Source organism: Aspergillus ruber (assembly GCF_000600275.1).
Source record: "Aspergillus ruber CBS 135680 unplaced genomic scaffold scaffold00012, whole genome shotgun sequence".
In the NCBI taxonomy this organism is placed as follows: Eukaryota; Fungi; Ascomycota; class Eurotiomycetes; order Eurotiales; family Aspergillaceae; genus Aspergillus; species Aspergillus ruber.
This window is the reverse complement of record NW_024467308.1, coordinates 321,392-344,779: the sequence shown is the minus strand read 5'-3', so window position 1 is coordinate 344,779 and position 23,388 is coordinate 321,392. Positions and strand designations below refer to the sequence as shown.

The window sequence follows — 23,388 nt, the reverse complement described above, 5'->3', positions numbered from 1 at the left end:
TTATAGTCCAATGATTCTGCCTTGACTCCCCGCATAATCACGTGAGATTAGTGCCTTAGGGGTCTGTAACAATATGGCTCAAACGCCTCTTTAAGCCAGTGTAAGCCCATTATATCAGTAGTCCAGCCATTTTGACTTGTGGCTAACCTCCAAGCTTGAGGGAGGGCTGATCCTTGATACCAAGAAGCTTGATGCTCCTTCCCTTTGAGGATCACCACCAGAGGAATTGAACATCCATTTGACCCTATACATTCAATGATTGTGACCCACTCATGGTTTCCTTGGATGACTGTATGTGGTTGCTCACTGCGCTCGATTGCAGTAATAACCTTAGAGGTTGTACAGAGACCCATTGCAAAGTCAGTCTCATCAAAATTCCAGATATCATGTTCATGGATACCATGCTCTTGAATCGTCTCTAATATCATATTAAACCATTGTTTGATGATCTTTGGATCCTCCTGCTTCGCCTGCTGGTATGGTATTTGTCGATTAAACCGTGTCCGTAGTTGTGGATGGCATCTAACAAAAGTAAATGCCCAATTGACTCTATGTTTGGAGTAGAGGTAGGGGTCTGTTTTTGAAGCAGTATCTGAGCCATTTGACATAGGAACTCCGGATGAATTGGAAAATCATGTTTGTCTGCATTCATTATTTGCTTAACAAGGACTTCTTCTTGAATAGGTGATAATATATGATTATTTGCGCGTGTTTCTGAGTGCGGTTTTCTTCCCTTGAGGCGCTCGCGAAGAGTAGTTTCAGATACCCCAAACACCTTGGCAGCTTCCTTTTTTGACTTGATTTTTTTCGTATTATAAGCAGATATAGCCATTTGGATGTTAGATTCTTGAAATTTAGGCATTATGATTGAAATAATGAAGATATAATGTGTTGAAGGAGGTAGTTAATCGAGTATTTGGTGGTCGCGGGAAAACGCGCCGCTCGCCCGTGTGCGCCACTCGCCCGTGGAATACGTTACAATAGAAGATACTGTCCGAAATTCTAGTAAACGTAAATCATGACTCTGTCTCTTCAAAATCATTAATGTCCAGGTACCCGACGAACGCCCGATCGAGAAATGTCTTCCATGTCTTGTTCTTATTCTTCTTCTTCTTCTTCTTCTTCTTCTTCTTCTTTTTCTTCTTTTGGCTTTCATAATCGTCTTCGTTTATGTCAGCAGGTGATGTCAGGGTATTCGGAATGTTGTTCGCAATCCGACTAGCTAGATCGAAGTAGCTGCGAACTGTAAGATCCTTCATTTGGTAGATATGGTCGTTACGAGTATCGTACTCGACCTCGAAGCCAAATATATCATCAACACCGGTAGCATTTGCATCATTCTCAGTCTCATTTTGGTCGTGCAGCAGGGCAACTTTGTCGTTGATTCTCGTTAGGTTGGCGTAATACTGCGTATATCCGAGCCAGGACAACGGTTGATTCGAGTAGCCAGGGCCCGGAAGAGCGGAAGACGGAGGGGGTTCTGGTACTTTGAACTTTGGCGTCTTCTTCTTTTTCTTCCCGTCAATGTCCACCGTTCGAGAGTCTTCAGGTTCCAAGACGGACGGTGTGTCATGATCATTGGAATATGAGATTTCTGTAATTTCTTGAATATCGGACCAAGTTGGCGTATCTTCCAAGCCGGTGATGTTGTATTCAATCACGCGGAGCGTAGGAAAGTATTCTGGCACCAAACTGGGCGATACCAAAGAGACACTATACCTTTCGGCCAGAGGGCCACCGATCTTTCTCAGGAACTTCTTCTTCTTCTTTCTTTTCTTGGATATGTCTGTCCAAGACGCATTGCCATAAGTCTCTGTAAAGTCTTCATCCAAGTACTCCTCAATTGAAAGACCAGATGGCGGGGATGGCATGTCGGACCATTGGCCCCGAAGGGCCTCGAGATAGTTTTCCATGGATTGGACAGAAAAATCATTAGATCCCGTGTTGTCACCTTCCAAATCGATAATGTCGATATCGTGGCTGTCTTGGAACATGAAATGGTCGATATTCATATGTCCATAGACGCTCCCAACAATGACATCTCGATATTGATACAGCCACAGGGTGTACTTCTGCCAACATGTTTCATCCCATCCTTGTTTCGAGCCTGCCCTGGCCGGAGGTACATGTCCGATCAGAATGGCCTTCATCTTGCGCTGGCGAAGCAGCTTCAGCTGGACTCTGAGCCACTCCATGTGCTCAAATCCCGGCTCATCCTTGTCGTCACATCCATCCACAGCGGAGTTGGAACTGTAAAAGTACATGGTGTTGAGACTGATTACTGATAATTTGCCAGGGATGACTTCACTGGTGAACCAGCCACCCTCCACAAAACTATGGCGCTCAGACTCCGGGATGAATTTGTCCCAGACGTCCACAAGCGCCTTCGTCCAGCGATTCGGCCCTTCCTTCATGGTGTTATGCGGCATGATATCATTGTTTCCAATTGTCGGGACGACGGGGATGGAAAGGCCGAATTCCTCCTGGAAAGCATCGACGAATTGCTGGGACAAAAGTTCATTCAGGTGGATAATTTCTTCCATTTTCCGCGGTATCTTTTCATCCCTGTCATGGCGGGCGGAATCACCAGTCCAGAGTACAAAGTCGATATTTCCCTTTAAATTTCGCTCGATCCATCGGAAAGTCGCATTCATCAAGGTAAACGGGGCATCGCAATCGGTTCCTTCCGCTCCAAAGTATCCAGCAGATCCATGACCTCGATGGCAATTATTGTCGGTCGACGCTCCGTGTTTGTAGTGCGAATCGGGATGAGGATCTGGCGCGGGAAAGAAAAGGGTCAGAAAATCATTACCACTTCACGCGCAGAGCATCTCATTCGCAACATACCTGTGATATGCAGGAACCGTCCAGTTAGCCTCTGAGCCCCTCCGGCGCCATACACCGTCGAGAAAGAGACCCCATTACCCAATGGCTGCTGCTGCTCGTGACCTGCAAGGGGATTGGCGAAGGCATTGGCGAAGAAGAAACCCGAGAACAGCAGAGTTGGAATCATGGGTGCTGTTGGCCAGTTGTACAGACAATCATCAATCCCGCGAACATGCGGAAGATGCGTCTATCTCGTTATTAGCATATAAATAACGAAATAACACTCCCGTAGTCGATTTACTTCAAAAAGAAAACCCTGTAACTTACCGACCCTGGTCAGCGACGTCACTGGCACGTTGTGTGGACTCCGATTTAATCAAATTTCGCCCAATCAGGGGCAGCTCCAGGGGTAGAACAAACGAACTAGAAAAAGTAGTTTATCGCGACTGTACGTTGAATCTCAGGGAAACTTGAACCCTTTTATTCTCTTCTCTTTATGCTCGTGACCATAACCTCATCTTAGCCACAGCAACCCCAGATCGACGCGAATCACAAGAGACGTTGCTGCGGACAGTGAGAGCGCGTTGTGCGCGCACGTGGGCGGCGGGATAGGGTCTGGTTAGCCGGACCGTTAAGGACCTTGTGCTGGTCTATAGTGTACAGGACATATTGCGCATGTCTGTGCGAGGAGTCTAGTAATCACGAGATATGGGGAATTATCAGATATGAAGAGAGTCGTAGTCAAATTTGAGATAACATACCCTCGTACGGAGTGTACACCAGGGATTCTGGATAACTTGTACGGAGTACTGATCTGATAATCCTGTCACGGGATGCGGGGTCAGTGTTTTATCATAAGGAGTAAGCAACTGTATATTCATTGAAGAATGAACACTCATTTGGCAAGTCGTTGATCCAAAATAGCCACAATGCCTGGATTCCCCTCAATCAAACCTGCCTTCACGGTCCAGGTAGGTCTTCCAACGTATAGATTTAAGAGATAGCGCCTAATCATGCTATGCATGTCACTATTGATGCACCGTTACCGGTGGGCGCGTGGTCCAGACAAACAGCCGCTATACGTACTATAGACGAATCCACTGAGGCATATATCTGCAGGCAGTGCATCGAGAACCGCTAACTTGATGGTTGTGGTCAGTCTTCCCACCCCTGCGACATATCAACGTATTATAACAAGACTTTTAATCTGAGTTTAACAGCCCATGCTGGGTAACATATTGAAGAGTGACCCGGCATTTGAGCCCACTATTGATGCAGAATTCGTCGGCGTTGGTAACGATTATATCCACGCCGATCCGGATGGCCAGCATCTGCGCTTGAACGCTCATGGCGTTCTCAAGTAAGTACCCGTTGCAGACATTTGTTGAACCAAGCGCTGACTGGCTGTCTAGAACCAACGATGGAGCGGTAAGTACCGAGTTGTTGTCCGGATAGGATAGAGAACTTATCAGAGCGACTTCCCAGCTCCTCTATATAAATTATACCGATGTGGTCGCTATGGGACCAGCAGAGCAGGCTGTGTTCGGCGATACTGCTTCTGATGGCGCAACACTGTTTGGGAACTCTTGTAAGTCTGCATGAGCATAGATAGCGATACAGTGCTAATATCATAGTTACCCATTTCACTTTTGAGGTAAATCCAACTCGATGGAGGCAAGTTGGTCTATTTCTAATATTTAGATACTATAGACTGACAATGCACGCTACAAGGAACTTGAAAACCACGTCTTCGTTGGTCAAGGATGGTTCAGGACCGAAAAGGGCAAGCCGATTGTCGTCGAGTACAAGGTTGGCCGGGTTGTGAGCAGCTGATTGTCTTTACCCTTGTATACCTGTCGATGATATCAATATAAAACGTGTCTTTATAAGTACATATTGTGCTTTGAATGCGTAGCATCTCATCCCAACAACGGCCTCCCCTCCTCATATTCCCGATCCTCATTTAATCCCTCGTCACCACTATCACTAAGCCTCCGATTACGATGGTTCATCATCCTCAGAGCCCCCAAGAACTTCCCTCTCCATCCTCCGTTGCCTGTATTACCTCCTGGCCTCCTTTCTCTCTCCCGCCACCATCCAATAACCCTTTTCCCGCTCCAAGCAACCCCATAAGCCAACCCGATGCCCATAAACGTCGACAAAACGGTCACAACCGTAGTCAGGAACGTGATGCTACTCACATTGCATCCGAGTCCCGAAGTCCTTAGCTCCCAGCGCTCTTTGTATCCGAGTGGACAGATATTTTCGGAGCTTATGGGGGAGAGGATTGGAAAGTGGCTTGGGTTGGGGGCGCAAGTTTGCGACTGGTTTTTGTTAGTTTATATATTCTAGTGAACAGTACACATAAAATGGAAAAGAAGACAAGCATACTATAGGACACCAGCTACATTGTATATCCCCTTTTAAACAACGTTGACATGCTTGTCTTCGCCAGCAGATATGGAAGAGCGGGTCGTTGATGTCGTAAATAAATATAGTGTCGGTTTGGTTTGAATGCGAATCAGAGTCGAAGCTGGAATTAGAGGAATGGGACATCACATGAAATGTTGCTGAAAGATATTGATAGAAGTCAATCCAATGTATTGTATTTTTTCCCTGGTAGATTGTTCGTATGGTTGCATTGGCTTTTTATGCGACGGTAGTTGCTAGTCCGAGGGATATCCTACGGAGATGGAATGATGCGGGGGCGTACAAAGTGACACACTACCATTACCCATGTGATTTTAAATAAAATGTGGAAAAATGGATAATGCGATTGCTTTTGCAAATAAGAAATATTGCCATGGCGACATCCTCATCTAATACCTTGAGGCTTGTGTACGTAAAATCATATATTAAACATCTTCCCGAGCAATAGAAAATCGCATAGGACGATGCTAGCACGTAGCATATCATTCCGATGCAGACAGTGCTCGAAAGTATTTCTCTTTGAAAATAGTAGAGTATAATCGCTCTATTCTGGTAATACACCAACTCTCGCTCCGAGCATCGAACGTAGAACTTAGACAACCCGCTTGACCTGCAAACAAAACCGAGTGATCAGTACAAGTCCAGAAAAAGGCGGTGTATCCTTGACTAACCTCGAAGAATCTCTTCAACCACCAGACCTGGAAGACACCTTCTCCGATAAGCACAGCAAGCTGGAAGATACTCCACCACTTTACTCGCGCGTTGGTGCTCTCCGCTGTGTTCCGGTGTACCCTTTCTCTCACCACAATGTACGATTGTTCATCCTTAACCTGAGCCAAAGCCTCCGAGAGTCGACGGACTGTTGAAAGAACAAGAAGTGTCAGTGCCGATTCCCACAGATCGGGGGACGAAGGGGGAATTCTCCGTCATACCTTCAGTGTCCAAAGGATCCTGCGCCTCCGATTCAGGGACGTAGACAATTCCATGCACGTTAAAAGAGACTTCCTTGGAGTTAGATGTCCAACCCTCGTTGCTGAAGCAGTAGATGTATTTGCCGTCGACGTGGGCAGTGAAACTGTAGTCGTCGGAGGAAACAGCCTGCTTGAAGTATTGACGGTTTCTCAACGGATCCTCGACCTGGGGTAAACAGAAAACATTCCCGTCAGTATCTACCTCAGCCCAAGTCATGACAACGTCCAGAACAAAATAACGGTGCGGGCATCGGAAAGGGAATCGGTCTTACCCAGAAATCAATCTCAAGGTTCCCACTACCTCCAAACTCCCTGTCACCGACCTGGAAAGTGACAGTCATCCGGTCATCTTTATGCAACGGTTCATGAAAGCATTCCCTCGAGTGTGCCCGGAGTTGAATGTTGTGTGCTGCCACGGCGGTGATCCAGGTCAGCGCGGTGATGAGCAAGGTCGCTGGGGAAAGCCGCATGGCGGATGGATATTTCCTTGCGTTGCGGTTTCAATCGACTCCGGAGGTTATAGGTGCGTAGAACTCGTTGAAGTGAGGAAATGGGTGAGTCGTAGTGCTGAGTGCGGACTGGTAGTTGAATCTCCGATCCGACGCGCAAGGTGTTCACTGAATTCACTGGGCGAAAATTAGAAGCTCGGACCAACTCCAAACAACGGCATTATGAGTGATAACTATGGGCACTTCACTACTTTAACCATTACTTTCGAAATGGGCTTTACTACTCGAAGAATATTTTGAAAATGATATAATCTGAAATATAGGCAATAGCCAGATTTAATGAAATTGATTGATGTAAACTATGCTGCGAACAAAGCTGTCTCGAAAATGAAATTAATATATACCAATGCAGGCTAACTCACCATTGAATGCCGTATTGTCCATAAGTCTCAGTTCCAGTCCCTTTGCAGACAGCGTGAGAACCCGTGACTGCTGTTTAAGGAAGCCACAGAACTTCCTCGACACCAGCTGACACCACCACTGACCAACAACCGTCACTTCGAAGAACACTCGTTTACCTTCATCCATTTTTATTCGTCCTTTGTCAGATAACGCCCTATTTTGTGTTTTTTTTTTTTTTTTTTTTTTTTTTTTTTTTTTTTGGATGATCTTTCAGATACTGAGAGATAAGAATACTCGCCATGCCCGTTTTCTTTGTGGACGGAAAGCAGTACAGAGTCCCCTTCAAGACCCTGTTCAAAGGCAACAAAACCATCTGCGACCAGATAATAGCCGATCAGGTAACCTGAATTGTGTTTTTCTGATTGATCAGTGACCTGACAGATGCACTATAGCGCGCAAGTACTGTTCTACCAGAAGTCACCTTGGAACAAGCCACGGCCACCCGAGCTTTGAACGCAGCATCTACCAATAACCAGACAGGTGGGAATTCGCCATCTCATTGGTTCAAGAAGTGTGTTATGTAACGGCTGCTAATGAGATCACAATAGATCAAGGTTATCGTCTATGGACAGCGAGGGAAGACCGACTGCTCCGAGAACTCGTTGCTTTCCGGGTGCCATGGAGCCGCATGTCCATCTCATTGGGGAACAGACCTATAGAGGAAGTTAAGAAACGTTGGGACTATCTTCGCAGTGGAAGGGCCCAGAGTGCCGAATTTGGAGTCGATGGCGTGTTCTCGACCGACGGGATTGCCGTTGGCAACCCGCATTTGAAGAAATTTGCGAGAACCACCCAGCCTGAGCCCAAACCAGAGCGTCATGTTTCCTTTGCCGACCCACTTGTTACAGCAGGAGATGTAAGTTGAGCGTTTCCCCGGTGTTTTGGCTTCTCTTGCCCCAGAAAGAAGGAGACTGACAGGTCTTTTACTGACAGACTGATGACGAAGAAGAAGAAAACGGCTCCTCCCATCCACCGACGACCAAGAAAGTGTATTATATCGACGAGGAATTCTCACTAGAGGACGTGGTCATGTTGCACAACATCGCAGCTAAATGGGAACGAGACCGATGGCTGGCCATCAGCACCCGATTCAACGATATAACCCAGCGGAAAATCACACCTGAACAAGCCAAATCGGTGGTCGACAATTGAGCATTCCGGAGTCGCACCCTTTCCCCCAAAGAAACCCCCGAGAAAGAAATTGTCAGCATTGTGGATATCTTTTACGCACTCGTTCAGTGTCGTAACCCCGTTCGTGCACCTTGTCACAAAGTTTTGTCCGATTCAATGCGATGAATCAGGTGGCAAAAGAAAAGGAGCGCCGAGTCCGCCGACGAGGGACTTTTCACTTTTTGTTCACCCACAGTTAGCATCCAAGGTTCGGACGAGCTCGGACGAGCGCGTACTCGTCGCCGGAGTTTGACATCATGACTTGCAATACCCCGTATCCATAACGCTGTACTTTGGTCAATATGAGCAGAAGAGAAGTCATCCCCTTTGCCATCAGATACTCGGATGCTCCTGCATAAAGGGGGATATAAGTTTCTAAAAAAGATTTACTTTTCTAGTGTTAGTCTATTAATAAAACGAGGGCAGCCACAAGAATTATCATGGTTCTATCAGATAGCAAATAGGATAGTAGCATTAGCCACATTAGGACCCTAATACTCCATAGTTGTTGTATGCCAGAGTCCAGACCGGGGGGATAAAATGGGCGCTGTAAGTCTCATATGGGGCTACGCAACTGAACCCTGCAGCGTCCCGTACGGTGGGATTCGGCTCCAAGAATAGCCGATCGCCGGGTGCATTTTCCCTATTTGGGGGAATCCAGGAACCGGGTGAGGGCTCCGAACGGAAGTTCTGGACTGGCTGTAAGGCGGCGGATCTCAGGAGGCGACTTCATCATCTTTCTCGGCTTGTCTGTTCCACAATTGCTCTCCTCGGGTCATTCTTTTTGATTTATTAAAGTTCTGGAACCCTCACTTTTGTCGTTCCCTTTTTCGTCCATTTTATTTATACCTGTGTGTGCCGTCTCTCTTGGTACTCTTCTTCCTTAAATATTAGTCCACTCACTTATTTTCTTCCCCGTCCGCTCTCTACCTCGTTATCTTATCAAAACATAATGCGTGTTTCCGGTCTCCTTCCCGTTTTGCTGGCGGCTTTGCCGGCTGCCGCCACTAGCAATGATGGCCGTGGTCTGCTGGGTCTGGCGCTGGGTAACCAGAACGCCGATGGAAGCTGCAAGGCGACCTCCGACTACAAGGCCGATTTTGATGCTATTAAGAGCGTGACAACGCTTGTCCGCACGTACTCCGCTAGCAACTGTGACACCGCCAAGAACATCATTCCTGCTGCGAAGGAAAAGGGTTTCAAGGTTGTGTTGGGTGTCTGGTATGCCTTTCGTCCGATTATCTATTTGCAGTGTGATTAGACTAATGCATTCTCTCGTAATTCAGGCCCGACTATGACCAGTCGTTCAACGAAGACTTCGATGCCCTCAAGTCGAGCGTGCACGGAAACGAGGATACCGTTCGTGCGATCACCGTTGGCTCTGAGGTTCTCTACCGGGGTGGTTTGACTGCCGAACAACTCTTAAACCGCATCCAGCAGGTCCAGAAGGAGTTCCCCGACCTGAGCGTTGGATTTGTCGAAAGCTGGAACAAGCTCAATGACGGCACTGCTGACCCCATTCTCCAGGGTGGCGTGAACTATGTGTAAGACGACGGACGAGACTGGGTATGACTGGACCTATCAGCTAACGTTCGATGTTTGACAGTCTTGCCAACGGTTTTGCATACTGGCAGAACACGGCTATTGACAGCGCCCCGAAGACCTATTTCTCGGATATGTCGCAGGCCATGGAGCACATTCAGCAGGCTGCTGGTGACAACGCGAAGAACATCCGCTTTGGTAACGGCGAAACCGGCTGGCCTACTGGTAAGGATACTCTATATCAATGGACTCCCAAAGCAATGAATCGGGCTAACTGACTGGCACTAGATGGCGGTTCGGACTACGGTGCTGCCAAGGCCGGCACTAAGAACGCTGAGCAGTACTGGAAGGAGGGTGTCTGCGGTATGCTCGCCTGGGGTGTGGATGTCTTCTATTTTGAGGCGTTCGATGAGTCGTGGAAGCCCTTGAGCAAGGGTGACAACGGCCAGATGATGGACGAGACTCACTGGGGTCTGTTCACTGCGGACCGCAAGCTCAAGTTTGACATCTCGTGCCCGAAGAACTAAACCCCGCATCGGCGTTTGATGACTACTGTAAAAAAAAGTTGTCTGATAATGTTCGCTTCTTGTACCATATGGGATTGGATAGGAATCAAAAGTAATTTCGTCCATCTGGATAATTACCACCGAGTTGGAAGGCTTATATAAGCGAATGGCGTACGGTACGGTAATGGCTAACGCATCCATGGTTCAGCTCATATTTACCCCTGAACGGCGACACGGACCGGACAGCAGCGCGCGCTCCCAAGGATAACAGTAGTATTGTTTACTCGCTGATTAGATATTATCTGGGGTCGAGTCCAATTGTCGTTAATTTGATTAAATGTAAGAATTGGATAGAAGTACTATCTTAATTCGTAGCTATATACTTGTAGAATACGGAGATGGCGGTCTGTACAAGTATCGTACTTGTATACGTAAATTACTCTTTACCCCCTAAGTTATTATTGATTGGCCTCGGACTCAACTCTCTTCACGTTGTCCTTAGACTTCGGAGAATCTCAATCTCAAAGCCAACTCTTTCTCTTTCGTTCCTTTCCCTCTATCTCACTAACGGCGCGCCATGGTCCACGTTGCCCCATGCCCTAGGCGTCTGTGATCATCCTCATCTCGACTAGCATTTCGCTTCTGCGTTTCCTCTCCGAATCTCGTCTCTCTTATCACCGCCTCGGCCATCGTTTTTTGATTTCCTCTCTCTACCTCCTATAAGCCCTCCTCTCCCTCCTCTTTCCTACCCGGTTTGCCGATCATTGGCTGGGCTGCAAGGTGGTCTTCCTTCGAAACGGTTCGCCTTTCCATGCTTCATCATTCTGGACGATAAGCGGAGCGGCAAGCAAGTGCTTGCTGCAGGAGTCGACACGGACGACGGTATGTTTGAGTGTGTGCATGCGATGATTTGAATATGCAGTTGCTATAAACCCAATTCTTGTTCCACGGTGGCTTTTTTATTCTTATTCTATTCTATTTTTCTGTGGTGACACTTGATATTCTTGTGCTCTCCCCCACTTGATCTGTTCTATTCGCTCTCTGCTTCACTGCCATTGCATTGACTACGCCGATTTCCAAATGAAAGCAAAAAACTACCAGACCCTTCAGTCACTAAACGAACCATGTTCTGCGCCTTCAGATCTATACCCGTCCGTTCCTTCCGTTACATCGGCGTCTTCACCGTCGCCGCATCCACCCATCGCCCATACTTCCTTTCCCCGTGACGAGTCATATCTGTCGGCCCCATTCGCATCGCTCTCCACATCACCAGGTGTGTCGAATCTCTCGACTGGCGGGTCGCCTGGTCCCCTGGAACGTCTCCGGAGACACACTATAACCCCGAACCCGCCTACTTTCCCAAATCTCGCAAGATATCGCAGCACCGGGGAGTCGTTGAATTCGTCCCCGGAAAACCGAAGACCGGAAAGCAGTGTCTACTATACCACCGCTTGGGGTTCCCCGTATGCTGTACCTAGCCCTCGCACGCTATCATTGACTTTTAGTCAGAGTCAAAACGCTGGTGTCGATCGTGAATCGGGAGCTAGTTCCCCGACCTCGATGCCCAGTGGTATATTTCAAGAGATTGAACCGAGCAGCGACAATAATAATAATAATAATAGCAATAGCAATAACGGATTTTTGAGACCGTCCGGCGGAGAAAGCTCTGCCAGGAACCTATACAGTGGCATCCTGGACCGTTCTCCGGGACGAGATCTGTTCGGCAGGAAAGGAGGAAAGTCGATCAAGGACTTCACTCAAGATTGGATCAACCAGTACCTCTCGGGCCAGCCCAGAACAGAGCGGAGCAATTGGCTTAGCGACGACTCAGGCAGCGAGGCTCCATCGTTCTTTACAGCGCAAAACCATTTTGCAGACGACGATTGGTTGGGTCTGGAAGAAGACAGTCGCGACGAGGAACTTTTAAGGACGCCAACACTAGCCGATTTTGCGAGCAGGAAGAAAGGCATCGGCCAAGGCGAGAGCAGTACTAACAGTACTACTAGTACGGCCCGTCAAAAAATCAAGGACTATATCCACAAGCGGACGGAGACGCTCAAGCAGGAGGACTTTTGGGGGTTTGCATACGATAAAGATCCGCAGCCGATCGCCATGGACAACACAGAAACTCTGCCTCCAACCGAATCGGAGGCAAACAAAGTAGCCTCGCCCGTCGAGAAGCCACTGCCACCACCGCCTGCAGAGGAACCAATTGACAGGACACCACAATTAGCATCTAGTAATGCTGAAAATGTTCAGAAATACGCAAGCAACCCCCGACCAGATGCTCCCAAACCACCAGTCTTAAGTAGAACTGGCACCTCGACGTTGCAACGAACCAAAAAGAAGATTCCTTGGCGGGGGAAAGCGTGTATCATTGCACTTCCGCTGGAAGACAAGAGAGGTTCTGAAGAATCGGGGCATCGTCTGATGCGCCCTGAGGATGTTGAGCAACGGCTGAGGAAGTGGGAAGAAGAAGGATACGACAACAGTGGATTCACTATCTCTAATCTGAATGATCAGTATGATACTGCGGCCATGGAGCTTGGAGGCTCAAGTCGACCTGTCTTCCCCGACCCCACAGACGTACAGGGAGAATGGACAACTGGGGAGTATGGAGTCCGGTTTCCAGATAAGGCTGTATGGGATTCCTATGTCAATTTCCTCCAAGAGGAGAAGTTGCGAGCTCTTGGTGTATCGCTGGGCGATGAGGAAGAAGCGCAACCGTCCGTTTCACCAGCATCTGCTGCCATGGGTCAGATGGCTCCTTTCCCTGGTTTAATCGCGTCACCACCCATCCCGACAGCATCGGCGGCCGGCAACCCGCTCGCTGTACCGCACCCCTTCTCTCCGCAATTGAATCAGTCGACGAATACGCCTAATGGAATCGGCGCTCTAGCATCTCCTGCTTCGCAATTCAGTGTACAAACACCTTTTTTGGGGGTCGACCAAAATCTCCTTGCCGGATATCCTCTGCCATTCCAGCCCACGCCTCCTGCCCAGGGCTCTTTTACCCCTCAAAGTTTCTTGAACGCCCGCCAGGCAGGAGCTATACCTGGCACTTTACCCAACTTGTCATCTATGTTGTCGCCTGTTTCGCCTTTGAATGATCAGGGTCCTTTCCACCCAGGGTTGAATGGCAAAGAATCCTTCGATAATCAAGGACAACCATTGCCTCGGGCCCAGACCCCTACTGAGCAACCAGATCATTTCCATGCATCTAATGTGGAGATTGCCCATCCTACGCCTCGCGGCCATAGCCGTGGTCAGAACCTCAGCGAGACACTTCAGAAGGGCTTAGATCAGATCAACCATTCCGACTACCACCTGGAGAGGTCGATCGAACGGCAACTAGAGGAGGATGACCGGGATGCAGGTCGTGATGGTTTTAAGAATTCTGGATTGCTGCACTCTAAATGGGCTATGCCGGAGGCTGATCCTAATCAATACCATGGGTATAACCATCATGATGGCTCTGATATCGATACTAACCCAAGTCTTTCCGGTGCACCTCACGGTCACGGCCCCCTCGCAAACGACATCGCCTGGCATGAGTCGAAACCAAGTATGGAATCGCATCGCTCGAAGCTGTCATCGTCGACATTCAACGTGGAAGCCAAGGAATTTGATCCTATGGGTACTTTTGCGTCCCAGAACTTCGGTTTCCAAGACAATGCTTTCCAGTTCCAAGGGGTGGATCCCTCTTTGTTCACCTTTGGCACTGGCCAGGGTGTCCAGGGTGCTATGCCTCCTACAGCCTCCTACAATGTCACAGCTCCCACGTTCAACCCCCCTGGAGTTAATTCCCAGAAGAGTGCTGGCCCCGACGAATTCAAATTCTCCTCCGCTTCATTCAACGTCGATGCTCCTGCGTTCAATCCTGGCGGCGTTGCAAGCTCTGGACAACCATCTGGAGAGACAACCAAAATCTTTGGGGATATCTCGGATGTCTCGACACCCGCCAAGAAGTCCAAAGCAATTCCCATTGTGCGGCCAGACGAGAGCGAACATAAGGAAAAGAACAAGGGGGTTGAGGGAGAAAACGCGAATGCCCAACCAGGTCCTGCAGACCGCAACAAGCGTGCGCGCCGTGGTGACCAGCCTTCTGATGGGGAAGAGCAGCTCAGCGTGCCAACCCGTGCTTTGACGGATACAAACAATGCCAAGGCTTCCCAGGACTTGACTGCACCCCACAAGCAGACAGATGGCAAAGGAAACATAGCACCTAGCAAGGAGAGTCTGGCTGCTGCTGAACGGAAGGACACGCCAGTTAGTGAGGCTTCAACATGGGCGCCTGCGGAGGGTAGGGAACAGGCTGAGACATCAGGATCACCGGTGCGGCACCAAGCGCCAGAGCAAGGTCCCGAAAAGGCTGCTGAGCAGCCACCGGTAGAGAAGGCACCAACTCCTGCTCCTAAAGAACAGGACAAGGGCGCTGAGAAATCTTCTACCGACACACTGAAGAATAAGTTCCTTTCAGCAGCTGCGAAGTCCTTCGAATTCAAGCCCGCTGTGCCTGAGTTCGTGCCTCCTTCGAATGAAAAGTCTCCTAGCGTCCCTGAGAAGCCTGCCAATGGATTGATGTCTTCCCGTTACGCCGTTGAAGACCCTTCAGCTTCGCCCAAGGAGAAGCCGTTGCCTCCTGAGCCTCCTCGTCCGGAGCCAGCTGAGAAGGACCAGCCACAAGAAGCCAAAGCTCCTAGACCGCAGTACACCTCAAGCGAAGAGTCGCCTGACGAGGATGAGCTTAATGCTATTATGGAGCAGCTGAACGATGACTCTGATGTTGGTATCGAGAGAATAAATACCCCTCAACCTAAGAGAAAGCTGCCGGAGCCCGTTGCCGGACCATCGAAAGAGAAGCGACATGTGCCAGCCGAGATCAGGAGCGAAGCCCCAAGCCCCAGTCCTGGACGGGGTACACTGGATATTCCCAAGCTCGACTTCGAGTCTCGGTCCCAGCTCTCTGTTACTCCTTCCAAGAGCATGATTGGTACCATTACTTCGCCTGTTCGGCAATTGCTACACGACAATGATCGTATCAGCGACTGGGACGATATTATTTCCTCGGGCGAAGATGACAAGTTGCTGAACCGGAGTAGATTCTTTGATCGTCGCATCAATGACCTTGTTGGTTCTGCTGTTGAGGAGCGTTTGTCTCCGCTTGAGCGGGCCTTGGGTGTTATCCAGCAATCTGTGACATCTATTGCTTCGGGAGCTCAGAACAAATGGACGCTGCAAAGCACCTCTGCTACCGGCGAAGACAGCGATGCTGATGACGAGGATGACGAGTATGAGGACAATTCGTCGGTCAGACCAAAGTCTCCTATGCAGCAACAGAAAGACCGAAGACTCGACAAGCTGAAGAATGTCATCCAGGAAGCATTGGCGGCTCATGCTCCTCCCCAGGAGGTGGACTCTCCCGCTACTATCGAACTTTTGCAACTTAAGCAGAGCTTTGCCGAGTTACGAGAACTCACCTCCGAGAAGCTGTCTCAAGACCCAGCTGCGAACTTGAAGAACATGATCCAGGAGGTTGTCTCTTCGCAGCTCCAGATGCAGAACTCGCGTCCTTCTGATGCTGAGGAGATTGGAGCTGACAGCCTTATGCTTCAGATCGATGGTCTCAAGAACATGCTGCGTCTTGCGGATGAACGGGCCGAGCAGGAATACAAGATGCGTCGTGAAGGCCAAGACTCTATAGCTGAGCTTCAGAGGCTCTTGAAGGTCGCTGAGGAGGATGCTGCCCGACATAGTGAAGCTGCCGAATCTGCCGAGACTCGCTTCCTCCAGTTCAAGGAAGAGAAGATCCCTTACTTCGAAAACATCCAGTCGCGGTCTGATTCTCTTTCCCAGGAGCGTGAGTCGCTCAGGCTTACCCTGGCCGAAATCTCATCCAAGAACATCACCCTTCAAGGCACTATTGACGAACATCGTGTCTCAAGCGAGCATTACAAGCGGGAGAACGAGAGGCAGCAGGCTGAACTGGAACGAACGAATGAAGAGAACAAGAAGCTTCACGAGACTATCGAGCACTTGCAGATTCGCCTTGGCGACGGCATAAGTATCCGTCAGAACCTCAGCGACAAGTTCGACTATCTGCAGGGGGAAATGGTCAACGTCACCCGTGACATTACTCGCGACCAGGCGAACTGGCGACGCAAGGAGGAAGCCTACGTTGCTGGAAACAATGAATTGCGGGCTGCGTATAGTCGAGAGCTTAAGCTGCGCGAGAAGCTTGAGGTTGATATCAGCGAGCTTGAGCAGCAGGAGCGCGAAGCGGCTAAGCTAAAGTTCATCTTTGGACAGTCGCAACAGGAGAACGCGCGTCTGGAGGAGCTGGTTGGTAACCTGAGACTGGAGAACCACAGCCTAGAATCCAAGGCGGTTCACTTTGAACGCGAATTCAACGAAGCCCGCGAGAGCAGCCGTATGGAGATCCAACGCACTAGGACTTCTCTCGAAACAGATCTGGAAGCCGCCAACAGCCAAGTCAATATCGTCCGTGCCGAATTGGAAGCGCAGATTATCCGTCTTCAGAGCCAACAGGAAAACATTAGAATGGATGCTGACACCGCACGCGAAAGCTACGAGATGCTGCTGGAGGCAGCCAACGAAGCCAAGGCCGAGGCCTTGGCATCCAAGGAGCTGGCTCTCGATGATCAGCGCAAGGCGCATGAACGTGTTCTCAACGACCTTCGTGAGCGCCACGTTCGTGCTATGCACAACAACTCGGAGGACAAAGTGAGACAGGAGTCTTACATGTCTGAGCGGTTGGCTCTGTCGGAGGACAAGGCGCGACACCTTCAGGACCGCGTCAGCCACCTTGAGGAGAAGCTGGAGATTGCCAAGTCTGCTGCTCGTGCGGCTGCTGAAGCAGCGCAGACTGCCAAGGTCAGCCCTGGCGCATCAGACTCGCAATCTTTGCCTCCTGCTAAGGGATCTGACGTTCCTGAGAAGATCTCTCCTCAGGCTTTGCGTGAGTCGATTCTTGTTCTCCAGGACCAATTGCAGCAGCGGGAGTCGCGCATCGACGAGCTCGAGCAAGAAGTTGGCTCCGTTGACAAGGAAGCACCCAACAAGCTCAAGGAGAGGGACGCGGAGATCACCTGGCTTCGTGAGCTGCTTGGTGTCAGACTTGACGACCTCCAGGACATCATCAACACCGTGTCGAAGCCCTCTTTCAACCAGCACGCTGTACGCGACGCTGCTATCCGCCTGAGAGCCAACTTGCAAATGCAGCTGCAGGAGCGAGAGCGCGCTATGACAGGCCAGAGCTTCCCATCTCTCTCCATTACCGAGCTGGCTGCATCGCCGCGTAATCTCCCCTTGGCCGCAGCAGCTGCCTGGGGTAGCTGGCGCCGTACAAGAGAAAACTCCGCTACAGACCAGACACCGTCCAAGCCAAGCAACGCCAGCAACTTCTTCTCGGGACTCCTGACACCCCCGGGATCCAACGCTCGCCAGTCTCCCAGAGCAAACGCACTTCTCCAATCCGGGTCGCGACGCACATCGGAAAGTCGTCCGATGAGATCGTTCAACCCGACGCCACGACCGCTCTCTGGGCGCCATGATGGCTTGCAAGAACCGCCTAAGACTCCGCCGCTCCTTCGACGGTCGAGTTATGATCAGGATGCCGAATCAACCACTTACGAGCACGATGAGCCGTTCCCAGAGGACGGAGAAGCGGAGAGCATGGCGGATGAGATAGTTTCTGCGTCGCCCAAGGATACGACCACGATAACTTTGGAGACTACTGAGACTATGGGAACGGAGGACGGGCTTGAGCCTATGCCTGAAGCTGTGTCTGAGCCATTTGGGCCGGAGATAATTTCCGACTAATCTCCGATTAATTTCCCTTTTATTTTTCCTTTTGAATTTGTTTGAACATTTGGGCATTTGTCATGGTAGTGTGATTTACGATCTTTCCTGTTTTCTGTACACATATATGATTTTTTTTTTCTCATCTGACTTCCCTGATACCACCCTGTTGATTTTGTGGACCAATTGTTTACATTTACATACGAGTTTAACTGTACAATCATCAATCCTTAACCCTGAACCCCGTTGTTAATTTAATCCACATTCTTTTCTGTTTGTTTTACTGGTTATGGCAGGGCAGCAGACGCACACACATGCATGTTGAAGCTATCGAGACTTGTCTGTCGGGTGGTGAGATACTTTATACGATACCCTAATTGGACATAATCACTCTACTTTGTCCCGATGATGTGGGAACGCAGTGGTAAGCGATCATATTAGTTATTATGATGAAGTAGTCTAACGCCATCAATGCTAGCTTAAAGTTTAAATGCTGAGAATGATAAATCAACCCAAACACCATTTCACCACCCACTGTCCATTTAACGCTGTTGCGGTCACGGTGTAACCATTCGTCCCATTTCCAGTCTCGGACTTAGCAACCTTCAAACCATCAACGTCAACGTCAACAATATCTAATAAATATGGCCACGGCTGTACCATTTTGGCCTCTCCACTACCACCTGTCCTGGTGATAGAATCATCAAGACTAAAAACATACAACCCCCCACCAGCCATATACCGAAACGAATGCCCCCCTCCCTGCTCATAAACAACAAGTAACTGTCCATCATCCGAAACAGATATCAACGGGTTCCTCGCAGTAACAGCGGGAAGATGGACACTATCCCAGCGGTCTGTAGTCGCGGTAAGAAGATTTTGGGTAACGACAGCTTTATCATTTAGCGTTTGGTCCATCAGCGAGATGTTGATGGGATCGGAAGTGTTCCTTGCTTTGGACGTTGGTGAGTGAGTCGATGGTGTGAGATAGTTGGTTTTTGAAGGTAGGTGGTGAGATATTATTATCTGTTGCTCTTCGTCGTCTGGTAGTGGTGATGAGGATGGTATGACAGTTGCTATGCAGTAGCCTTGGACATCTTGTGTTTTGAGTGCTGCGATGAAAGAGCGTGATGTTGTTGATGGTGATTGTGGAAGAAGATGGATACCGTTGAGCGCAGTTTTGTAGTCGTTATTTGGCAGAATGGTAGCCAATGCTACCGAGTCGAGATATACCCGGTTGAGATTCTGGCGCCAGTAGTAGAGAGACGGCTGCTGCTGGCTCGAACGAGACGGATCACCCAGATACCGCACCCGATACGTTCGATTCGGATTCGATTCCTTCCCAATCCCCACGCGAAGAAGCATGTCCCCATCACCATCCACAAACTCCAGCGACTCCACCACACCATCTGTCTCCCTGTAATTCGGCCCAGGCGCAGGCGAAGATGAACTAAAAACCGTCTCCGTCTGACCTAACACATATTCAACAGGAGATCCAGGATCCCGGTAATTGTATATCTGAATCGTTTTCCCCAGTCCCACGGCAACTAGACCAGATCGCGAAGAAACGGCAAGCCGGTGTCGCGCGTAGCCCTGGTTTGCGCCGTAGCCGGCGCCACCTTCAAGTAGTGCGCGGCAGACACTTGTCCAGAGGGGATAGAGGGATTGGGAGAGTGTGAGTTCGTATTTCTCTTCATCATTATGATCGTGGATGGTTATTTGGGAGCCTTTCAGTACCACTATTTTCTTGCCATCATGCGATGTGGCTAATGGTGTAGATGCTGTGCTTCCCTGTGGTAAATCACCCTTGGATATCGTCTTGAGGCATCGTAATCGGTACTCGAAGAGGTTCAGTTGCGAGACCTGGTTAAAGAGCGTGTTCCAGTTTGTTTCGGATAGGGAGTTTAATGCTGGTAGGAGCGTTGGTGTTTGCTCGAGCGCTTTGCGGAGCATGTAAGGTGTCGATGCGGCATTGTACCAGTGACGAGAGGTGAATCGCGCCGAGTGGTATGTTTCTGTATCTGTGAAGTGAAGGATGGATTGGATGAGTTCTGTTGGGAGGGGTAATGCCATTCTCCTACACGGCCACAATTTCACCACTGTTCAAGGATCCTTATGGGTATTCTGGTAAAAAAGAGTATGTAGATGAGATGGCTTCCTTATATTTCGGGGATTGAATGACATCAATCTGCAGTAAGGTTCACAAACCAGAGCCAAAAGATTCAGGAATGAAATCAACCAGGGAGGCCCTATATAAAACCCTAAAGGTCCTCTTTCTTTTTCTTTTTTTTTTTTTTCCTTCCCTTTTCTTTTCTTTTTTTCTTTCTAATAAACACCGGCAAACGGCACCGAAACGGCGCCACGGTAAGCCGGTGGAGCACGTCATTAGTCTCCGGCCGGTCGGGATGCTTAATTCCTTTATTCTTAATCCCTTTATCTATCCCGTCGGAACTTGCATCCTGATCGGGCAGGGCAGTTCGGCTATCCGGTGCCGATATCCTTATTAGTTTATATGCGATATGCTGTACGGAGTACTGTGCATGGAATAAGGAGTAAGGTGTAATGCTGTGGTGCGATATCCTACAATATCAGTGCAGAAAACTATGCATATAGACCCGCCCGAAAAAAATTCAATCCGTACGATTCATGGTTCTTTCCGTGGATGAACCGGACCCACGCCGTTGACCAACGATGACCCATCCGTTGCGTTGCACGATCGTGAATCAGCGGTGTTCGGGAATTTATCACGGTAAGTGTTTCTAGAATAAAAGGTGCGCGATAATTTTATGATGTGGTTGGAGATAAGAGTGGGCGATCCTCGGCCGTAGATCGGAGATCAGGGATCCCGATCAAGGTTTGCTAGTTGAAGACTCGGAAGACGGTTCGGAATTTGATGGAATTTGATAAATGCAGTGGTATTAAATACCCTTCCAATGTACCTGGTGGCCTCCTAAACGGCCAACTTAGAAAGACCATCAAAGTATGTACTCCGTATGCATAAGCAACCAAACTCAAACCCAGTATGCCAAACAGGATATTCTAATCAAACTCATCATCGTAACATGACTCTTTCCAAGCGGGAGTGCTCGAGCCAGCCTGCTTGTCGACCCTGAGCGAGGCATGTAAAATGCCCATCCGCCAATTGAGGGTCCAGGGCATTGAAGCAAAAGCCAGCAGCTAAGCGCGGTAAAGATAGAGGTTTCTGTCCATCGAATGCTAATACTATGACCGGTCCGCATCATATAATGATATTCTTCTCCCGACTGTAAAGGTCTTTTAGAAGCTTCAACTGGTTGACACTCATGCTTTTACGAGGAAGAGTGTTGGGTATATCGACAATCGCCCTCCTCATCAGCACAAGACCCACATGTCCGAAAAAGCCCACGATTCTCTCCGCAGATGAACGCAGCATAGCTGCCAGGAGAGAAATATGTGTTTCCTGTAGGTGCTCCACAGGAATCGACAGAATCTTATGCATTGAATACCAGAACATCTGGTTAGGAAATGGGTTCTTGCGCGGCGTTTTGCCGAAATTGCGGAGAGTAAGAGCGGCGTAACCAGCCCCTAACGCTGTCATTCGGTCGGTATGACCCTGTTCAGAGACGAATGTCCCATCTCCTTCTTTCTTCCACCCTACTGCTCGTCGTCCGGATTCTGTCCTCTCATCCCCGTAAAATCCCCATAAAGCTGGACATGCTACACGATATTTCGCCCATAAGATATCAACCAAGTGACATCCATTGTAAATGAACGCATCCTGGGAGAAGATCTGGGCCGCCACGATGCCAATCGGTTCAGCATGGCCCTGGTTAATGGATGCTTCGGTGATGAGGGACGAGATTAAAGCTTTGGAAAAGATGTTCAGGCCGTAGATCAAAAGAGCTGGTACGGTAATACCATCGGAATTGGCAATGTTTTCTGGCGGAAACGCAAGGAATTGGCGAATGTCCAAAGACGGCCCTGGGATAGCAGCGGCCTTCTCCAGTGTGCCCTTGATTTCTTGGAGCTATAAACGCGTCAGTCACTACTCATTTCAAAGAGATTGATCAATTTTACCTGAGTCTTGTTGGCTCCCTTGCCCTCACGCAGTTGACCAACCGACTTCTTGATAGACCGGCGCATGTCTCCCATGCACTGCTTCACAGCCGGGCTGGCCTTTGCCTGCTCCTTCAGGTATTGACGGAATGACTTTAGATGCTGGTGTAATTCCACGTAGCGAAGCTGTGCTTTATTCTCCTCGGCAGTTTGACGACCACCACCCATCTGTCTCTGTTTCTCTGCTTGCTTCTGTCGTTGAGCATTCTCTTGGTGTTGGGCGGCATCTTGTTCTGCCTTCTTGGCTTCAGCCTCGTGCTTGCGTTTTTCCTCCTCCTGCTGTTCCCGTTGTTTTTGTTCCTGTTTCTCCTGCGCGGTCCTGCGTGCCCTCTCTGTCTCTTCCGCAGCCTTCTTCTTCGCCTCCTCTTGCGCTTTTCGTTCCGCCTCTTTTCGCGCGGCCTCCTCTTGCTCGCGCCGTAATATTTCCGCCTTTTCCTTTTCTAGCCGTTCTTTCTCCCGACGTGCCTCCTCTTCTTTTCGGCGACGTTCCTCCTGCTCGGCCCGTAAGTGATCCCTGAGAGTTTCCTCGGCTTCCTCCCGTCTCTGACCCTGGAGCGCGGCGACACGATCGATGGCGGCATTGTGTTGTATTTCGCGTTCGTGGTCGATGCGGTCGAGGGTCTCGTAGAAGGATCTCCGCTCGTATGCCTTGACCTTTTTTAACTCGGAATTGTGGAGCCGGAGCTCCTCCAGGTCTTTGACAAGGTCCAGCATAAGCTGTTTTGATGGACTGTCCAACTGCCGAGGGTAGTTGACTTGTTTACCCATTGTGAATTATTGCTGTTTTATCGGGCGTAGATAAGAGTCACGGTCGATTCGGTAAGACGCGGGTATGGGAAACGGTGTCAGGAGGCAGGGACTTGAAATCGTATAGTGTTCGTGGAGTTTTTGTTTATCAGTCAAGCTCGGCTAGTTGGTAACCATGGCGCCTAGGCGATATTGAATCGGATCACGAATATGGAAGACAAGGCGGGCCGTTTGTGACTCCACGAGTGACGCGACAGGACAATTTGGGCAGGGGATTGGCGACGGGTCGATATCGGATGGACTTAGGCTAAATATAATAGACTGTGTGGGCTGTCCTATTTCACGTCTTATCAAAGTCAGCCACTGGCG

General features: G+C 49.4%; 9 protein-coding genes across 9 annotated transcripts; 4 read left to right on the top strand and 5 right to left on the bottom strand.

Moving 5' to 3' along the window:
* Window positions 1–1,016: 1,016 nt before the first annotated feature.
* On the bottom strand, window positions 1,017–3,013 carry EURHEDRAFT_455587 (endopolyphosphatase; the record flags this gene model as incomplete). The annotated part of the gene is made up of 2 exons (XM_040784284.1): window positions 1,017–2,776; window positions 2,848–3,013. The coding sequence occupies 2 exons, from the start codon at window positions 3,011–3,013 to the stop codon at window positions 1,017–1,019; spliced, it is 1,926 nt and encodes a 641-aa protein (XP_040639069.1).
* A 737-nt stretch (window positions 3,014–3,750) lies between these two features.
* Window positions 3,751–4,659, top strand: EURHEDRAFT_499984 (DUF3237 domain-containing protein; the record flags this gene model as incomplete). Its single annotated transcript, XM_040785731.1, has 6 exons — window positions 3,751–3,811; window positions 3,932–3,980; window positions 4,047–4,186; window positions 4,299–4,414; window positions 4,461–4,480; window positions 4,537–4,659. The coding sequence occupies exons 1-6, from the start codon at window positions 3,756–3,758 to the stop codon at window positions 4,657–4,659; spliced, it is 504 nt and encodes a 167-aa protein (XP_040639068.1). The 5' UTR covers window positions 3,751–3,755.
* EURHEDRAFT_412194 (uncharacterized protein) lies at window positions 4,547–5,524 on the bottom strand. The gene is made up of 2 exons (XM_040781840.1): window positions 5,218–5,524; window positions 4,547–5,150 (listed from the first exon to the last, which is right to left on the bottom strand). The coding sequence occupies exons 1-2, from the start codon at window positions 5,380–5,382 to the stop codon at window positions 4,746–4,748; spliced, it is 570 nt and encodes a 189-aa protein (XP_040639067.1). The 5' UTR covers window positions 5,383–5,524; the 3' UTR covers window positions 4,547–4,745.
* Window positions 5,525–5,559: 35 nt separating this feature from the next.
* Window positions 5,560–6,948, bottom strand: EURHEDRAFT_412193 (emp24/gp25L/p24 family protein). The gene is made up of 4 exons (XM_040781839.1): window positions 6,500–6,948; window positions 6,189–6,393; window positions 5,928–6,115; window positions 5,560–5,866 (listed from the first exon to the last, which is right to left on the bottom strand). The coding sequence occupies exons 1-4, from the start codon at window positions 6,695–6,697 to the stop codon at window positions 5,849–5,851; spliced, it is 609 nt and encodes a 202-aa protein (XP_040639066.1). The 5' UTR covers window positions 6,698–6,948; the 3' UTR covers window positions 5,560–5,848.
* Window positions 6,949–7,703: 755 nt separating this feature from the next.
* EURHEDRAFT_455748 (SANT/Myb-like DNA-binding domain-containing protein) lies at window positions 7,704–8,290 on the top strand (the record flags this gene model as incomplete). Its single annotated transcript, XM_040784295.1, has 2 exons — window positions 7,704–7,979; window positions 8,072–8,290. Coding segments are annotated over 2 exons (495 nt in total), but the record flags the coding sequence as incomplete, so codon positions are not given.
* Window positions 8,291–8,977: 687 nt separating this feature from the next.
* bgt1 (1,3-beta-glucanosyltransferase Bgt1) lies at window positions 8,978–10,682 on the top strand. Its single transcript, XM_040781838.1, has 4 exons — window positions 8,978–9,529; window positions 9,595–9,852; window positions 9,915–10,075; window positions 10,139–10,682. Exons 1-4 carry the CDS (start codon window positions 9,261–9,263, stop codon window positions 10,375–10,377), a joined length of 927 nt encoding a protein of 308 aa, XP_040639064.1. The 5' UTR covers window positions 8,978–9,260; the 3' UTR covers window positions 10,378–10,682.
* A 798-nt stretch (window positions 10,683–11,480) lies between these two features.
* EURHEDRAFT_515247 (putative myosin class II heavy chain (MHC)) lies at window positions 11,481–18,198 on the top strand (the record flags this gene model as incomplete). The annotated part of the gene is made up of 4 exons (XM_040786351.1): window positions 11,481–11,507; window positions 11,587–15,002; window positions 15,060–18,066; window positions 18,109–18,198. The coding sequence occupies 4 exons, from the start codon at window positions 11,481–11,483 to the stop codon at window positions 18,196–18,198; spliced, it is 6,540 nt and encodes a 2,179-aa protein (XP_040639063.1).
* A 486-nt stretch (window positions 18,199–18,684) lies between these two features.
* EURHEDRAFT_402566 (F-box protein) lies at window positions 18,685–20,250 on the bottom strand (the record flags this gene model as incomplete). Its single annotated transcript, XM_040780149.1, has 1 exon — window positions 18,685–20,250. One exon carries the CDS (start codon window positions 20,248–20,250, stop codon window positions 18,685–18,687), a length of 1,566 nt encoding a protein of 521 aa, XP_040639062.1.
* Window positions 20,251–21,415: 1,165 nt separating this feature from the next.
* Window positions 21,416–23,040, bottom strand: EURHEDRAFT_515246 (putative RNA export mediator Gle1; the record flags this gene model as incomplete). The annotated part of the gene is made up of 2 exons (XM_040786350.1): window positions 21,416–22,183; window positions 22,234–23,040. The coding sequence occupies 2 exons, from the start codon at window positions 23,038–23,040 to the stop codon at window positions 21,416–21,418; spliced, it is 1,575 nt and encodes a 524-aa protein (XP_040639061.1).
* Between the last annotated feature and the right edge of the window lie 348 nt (window positions 23,041–23,388).

Bases quoted from the DNA above. Each gene is read 5' to 3' on its own strand.
- EURHEDRAFT_412194 (XM_040781840.1), bottom strand. From the start codon at position 5,382: ATGTCCCATTCCTCTAATTCCAGCTTCGACTCTGATTCGCATTCAAAC. The intron at 5,151-5,217 runs GTATGCTTGTCT...AACAAAAACCAG, and splicing joins AATGTAGCTGGTGTCCTATA to TCGCAAACTTGCGCCCCCAA.
- EURHEDRAFT_412193 (XM_040781839.1), bottom strand. From the start codon at position 6,697: ATGCGGCTTTCCCCAGCGACCTTGCTCATCACCGCGCTGACCTGGATC. The intron at 6,394-6,499 runs GTAAGACCGATT...TGTTTACCCCAG, and splicing joins ACCTTGAGATTGATTTCTGG to GTCGAGGATCCGTTGAGAAA. The intron at 6,116-6,188 runs GTATGACGGAGA...TTCTTTCAACAG, and splicing joins GGATCCTTTGGACACTGAAG to TCCGTCGACTCTCGGAGGCT.
- bgt1 (XM_040781838.1), top strand. From the start codon at position 9,261: ATGCGTGTTTCCGGTCTCCTTCCCGTTTTGCTGGCGGCTTTGCCGGCT. The intron at 9,530-9,594 runs GTATGCCTTTCG...CTCGTAATTCAG, and splicing joins AAGGTTGTGTTGGGTGTCTG to GCCCGACTATGACCAGTCGT. The intron at 9,853-9,914 runs GTAAGACGACGG...GATGTTTGACAG, and splicing joins CAGGGTGGCGTGAACTATGT to TCTTGCCAACGGTTTTGCAT.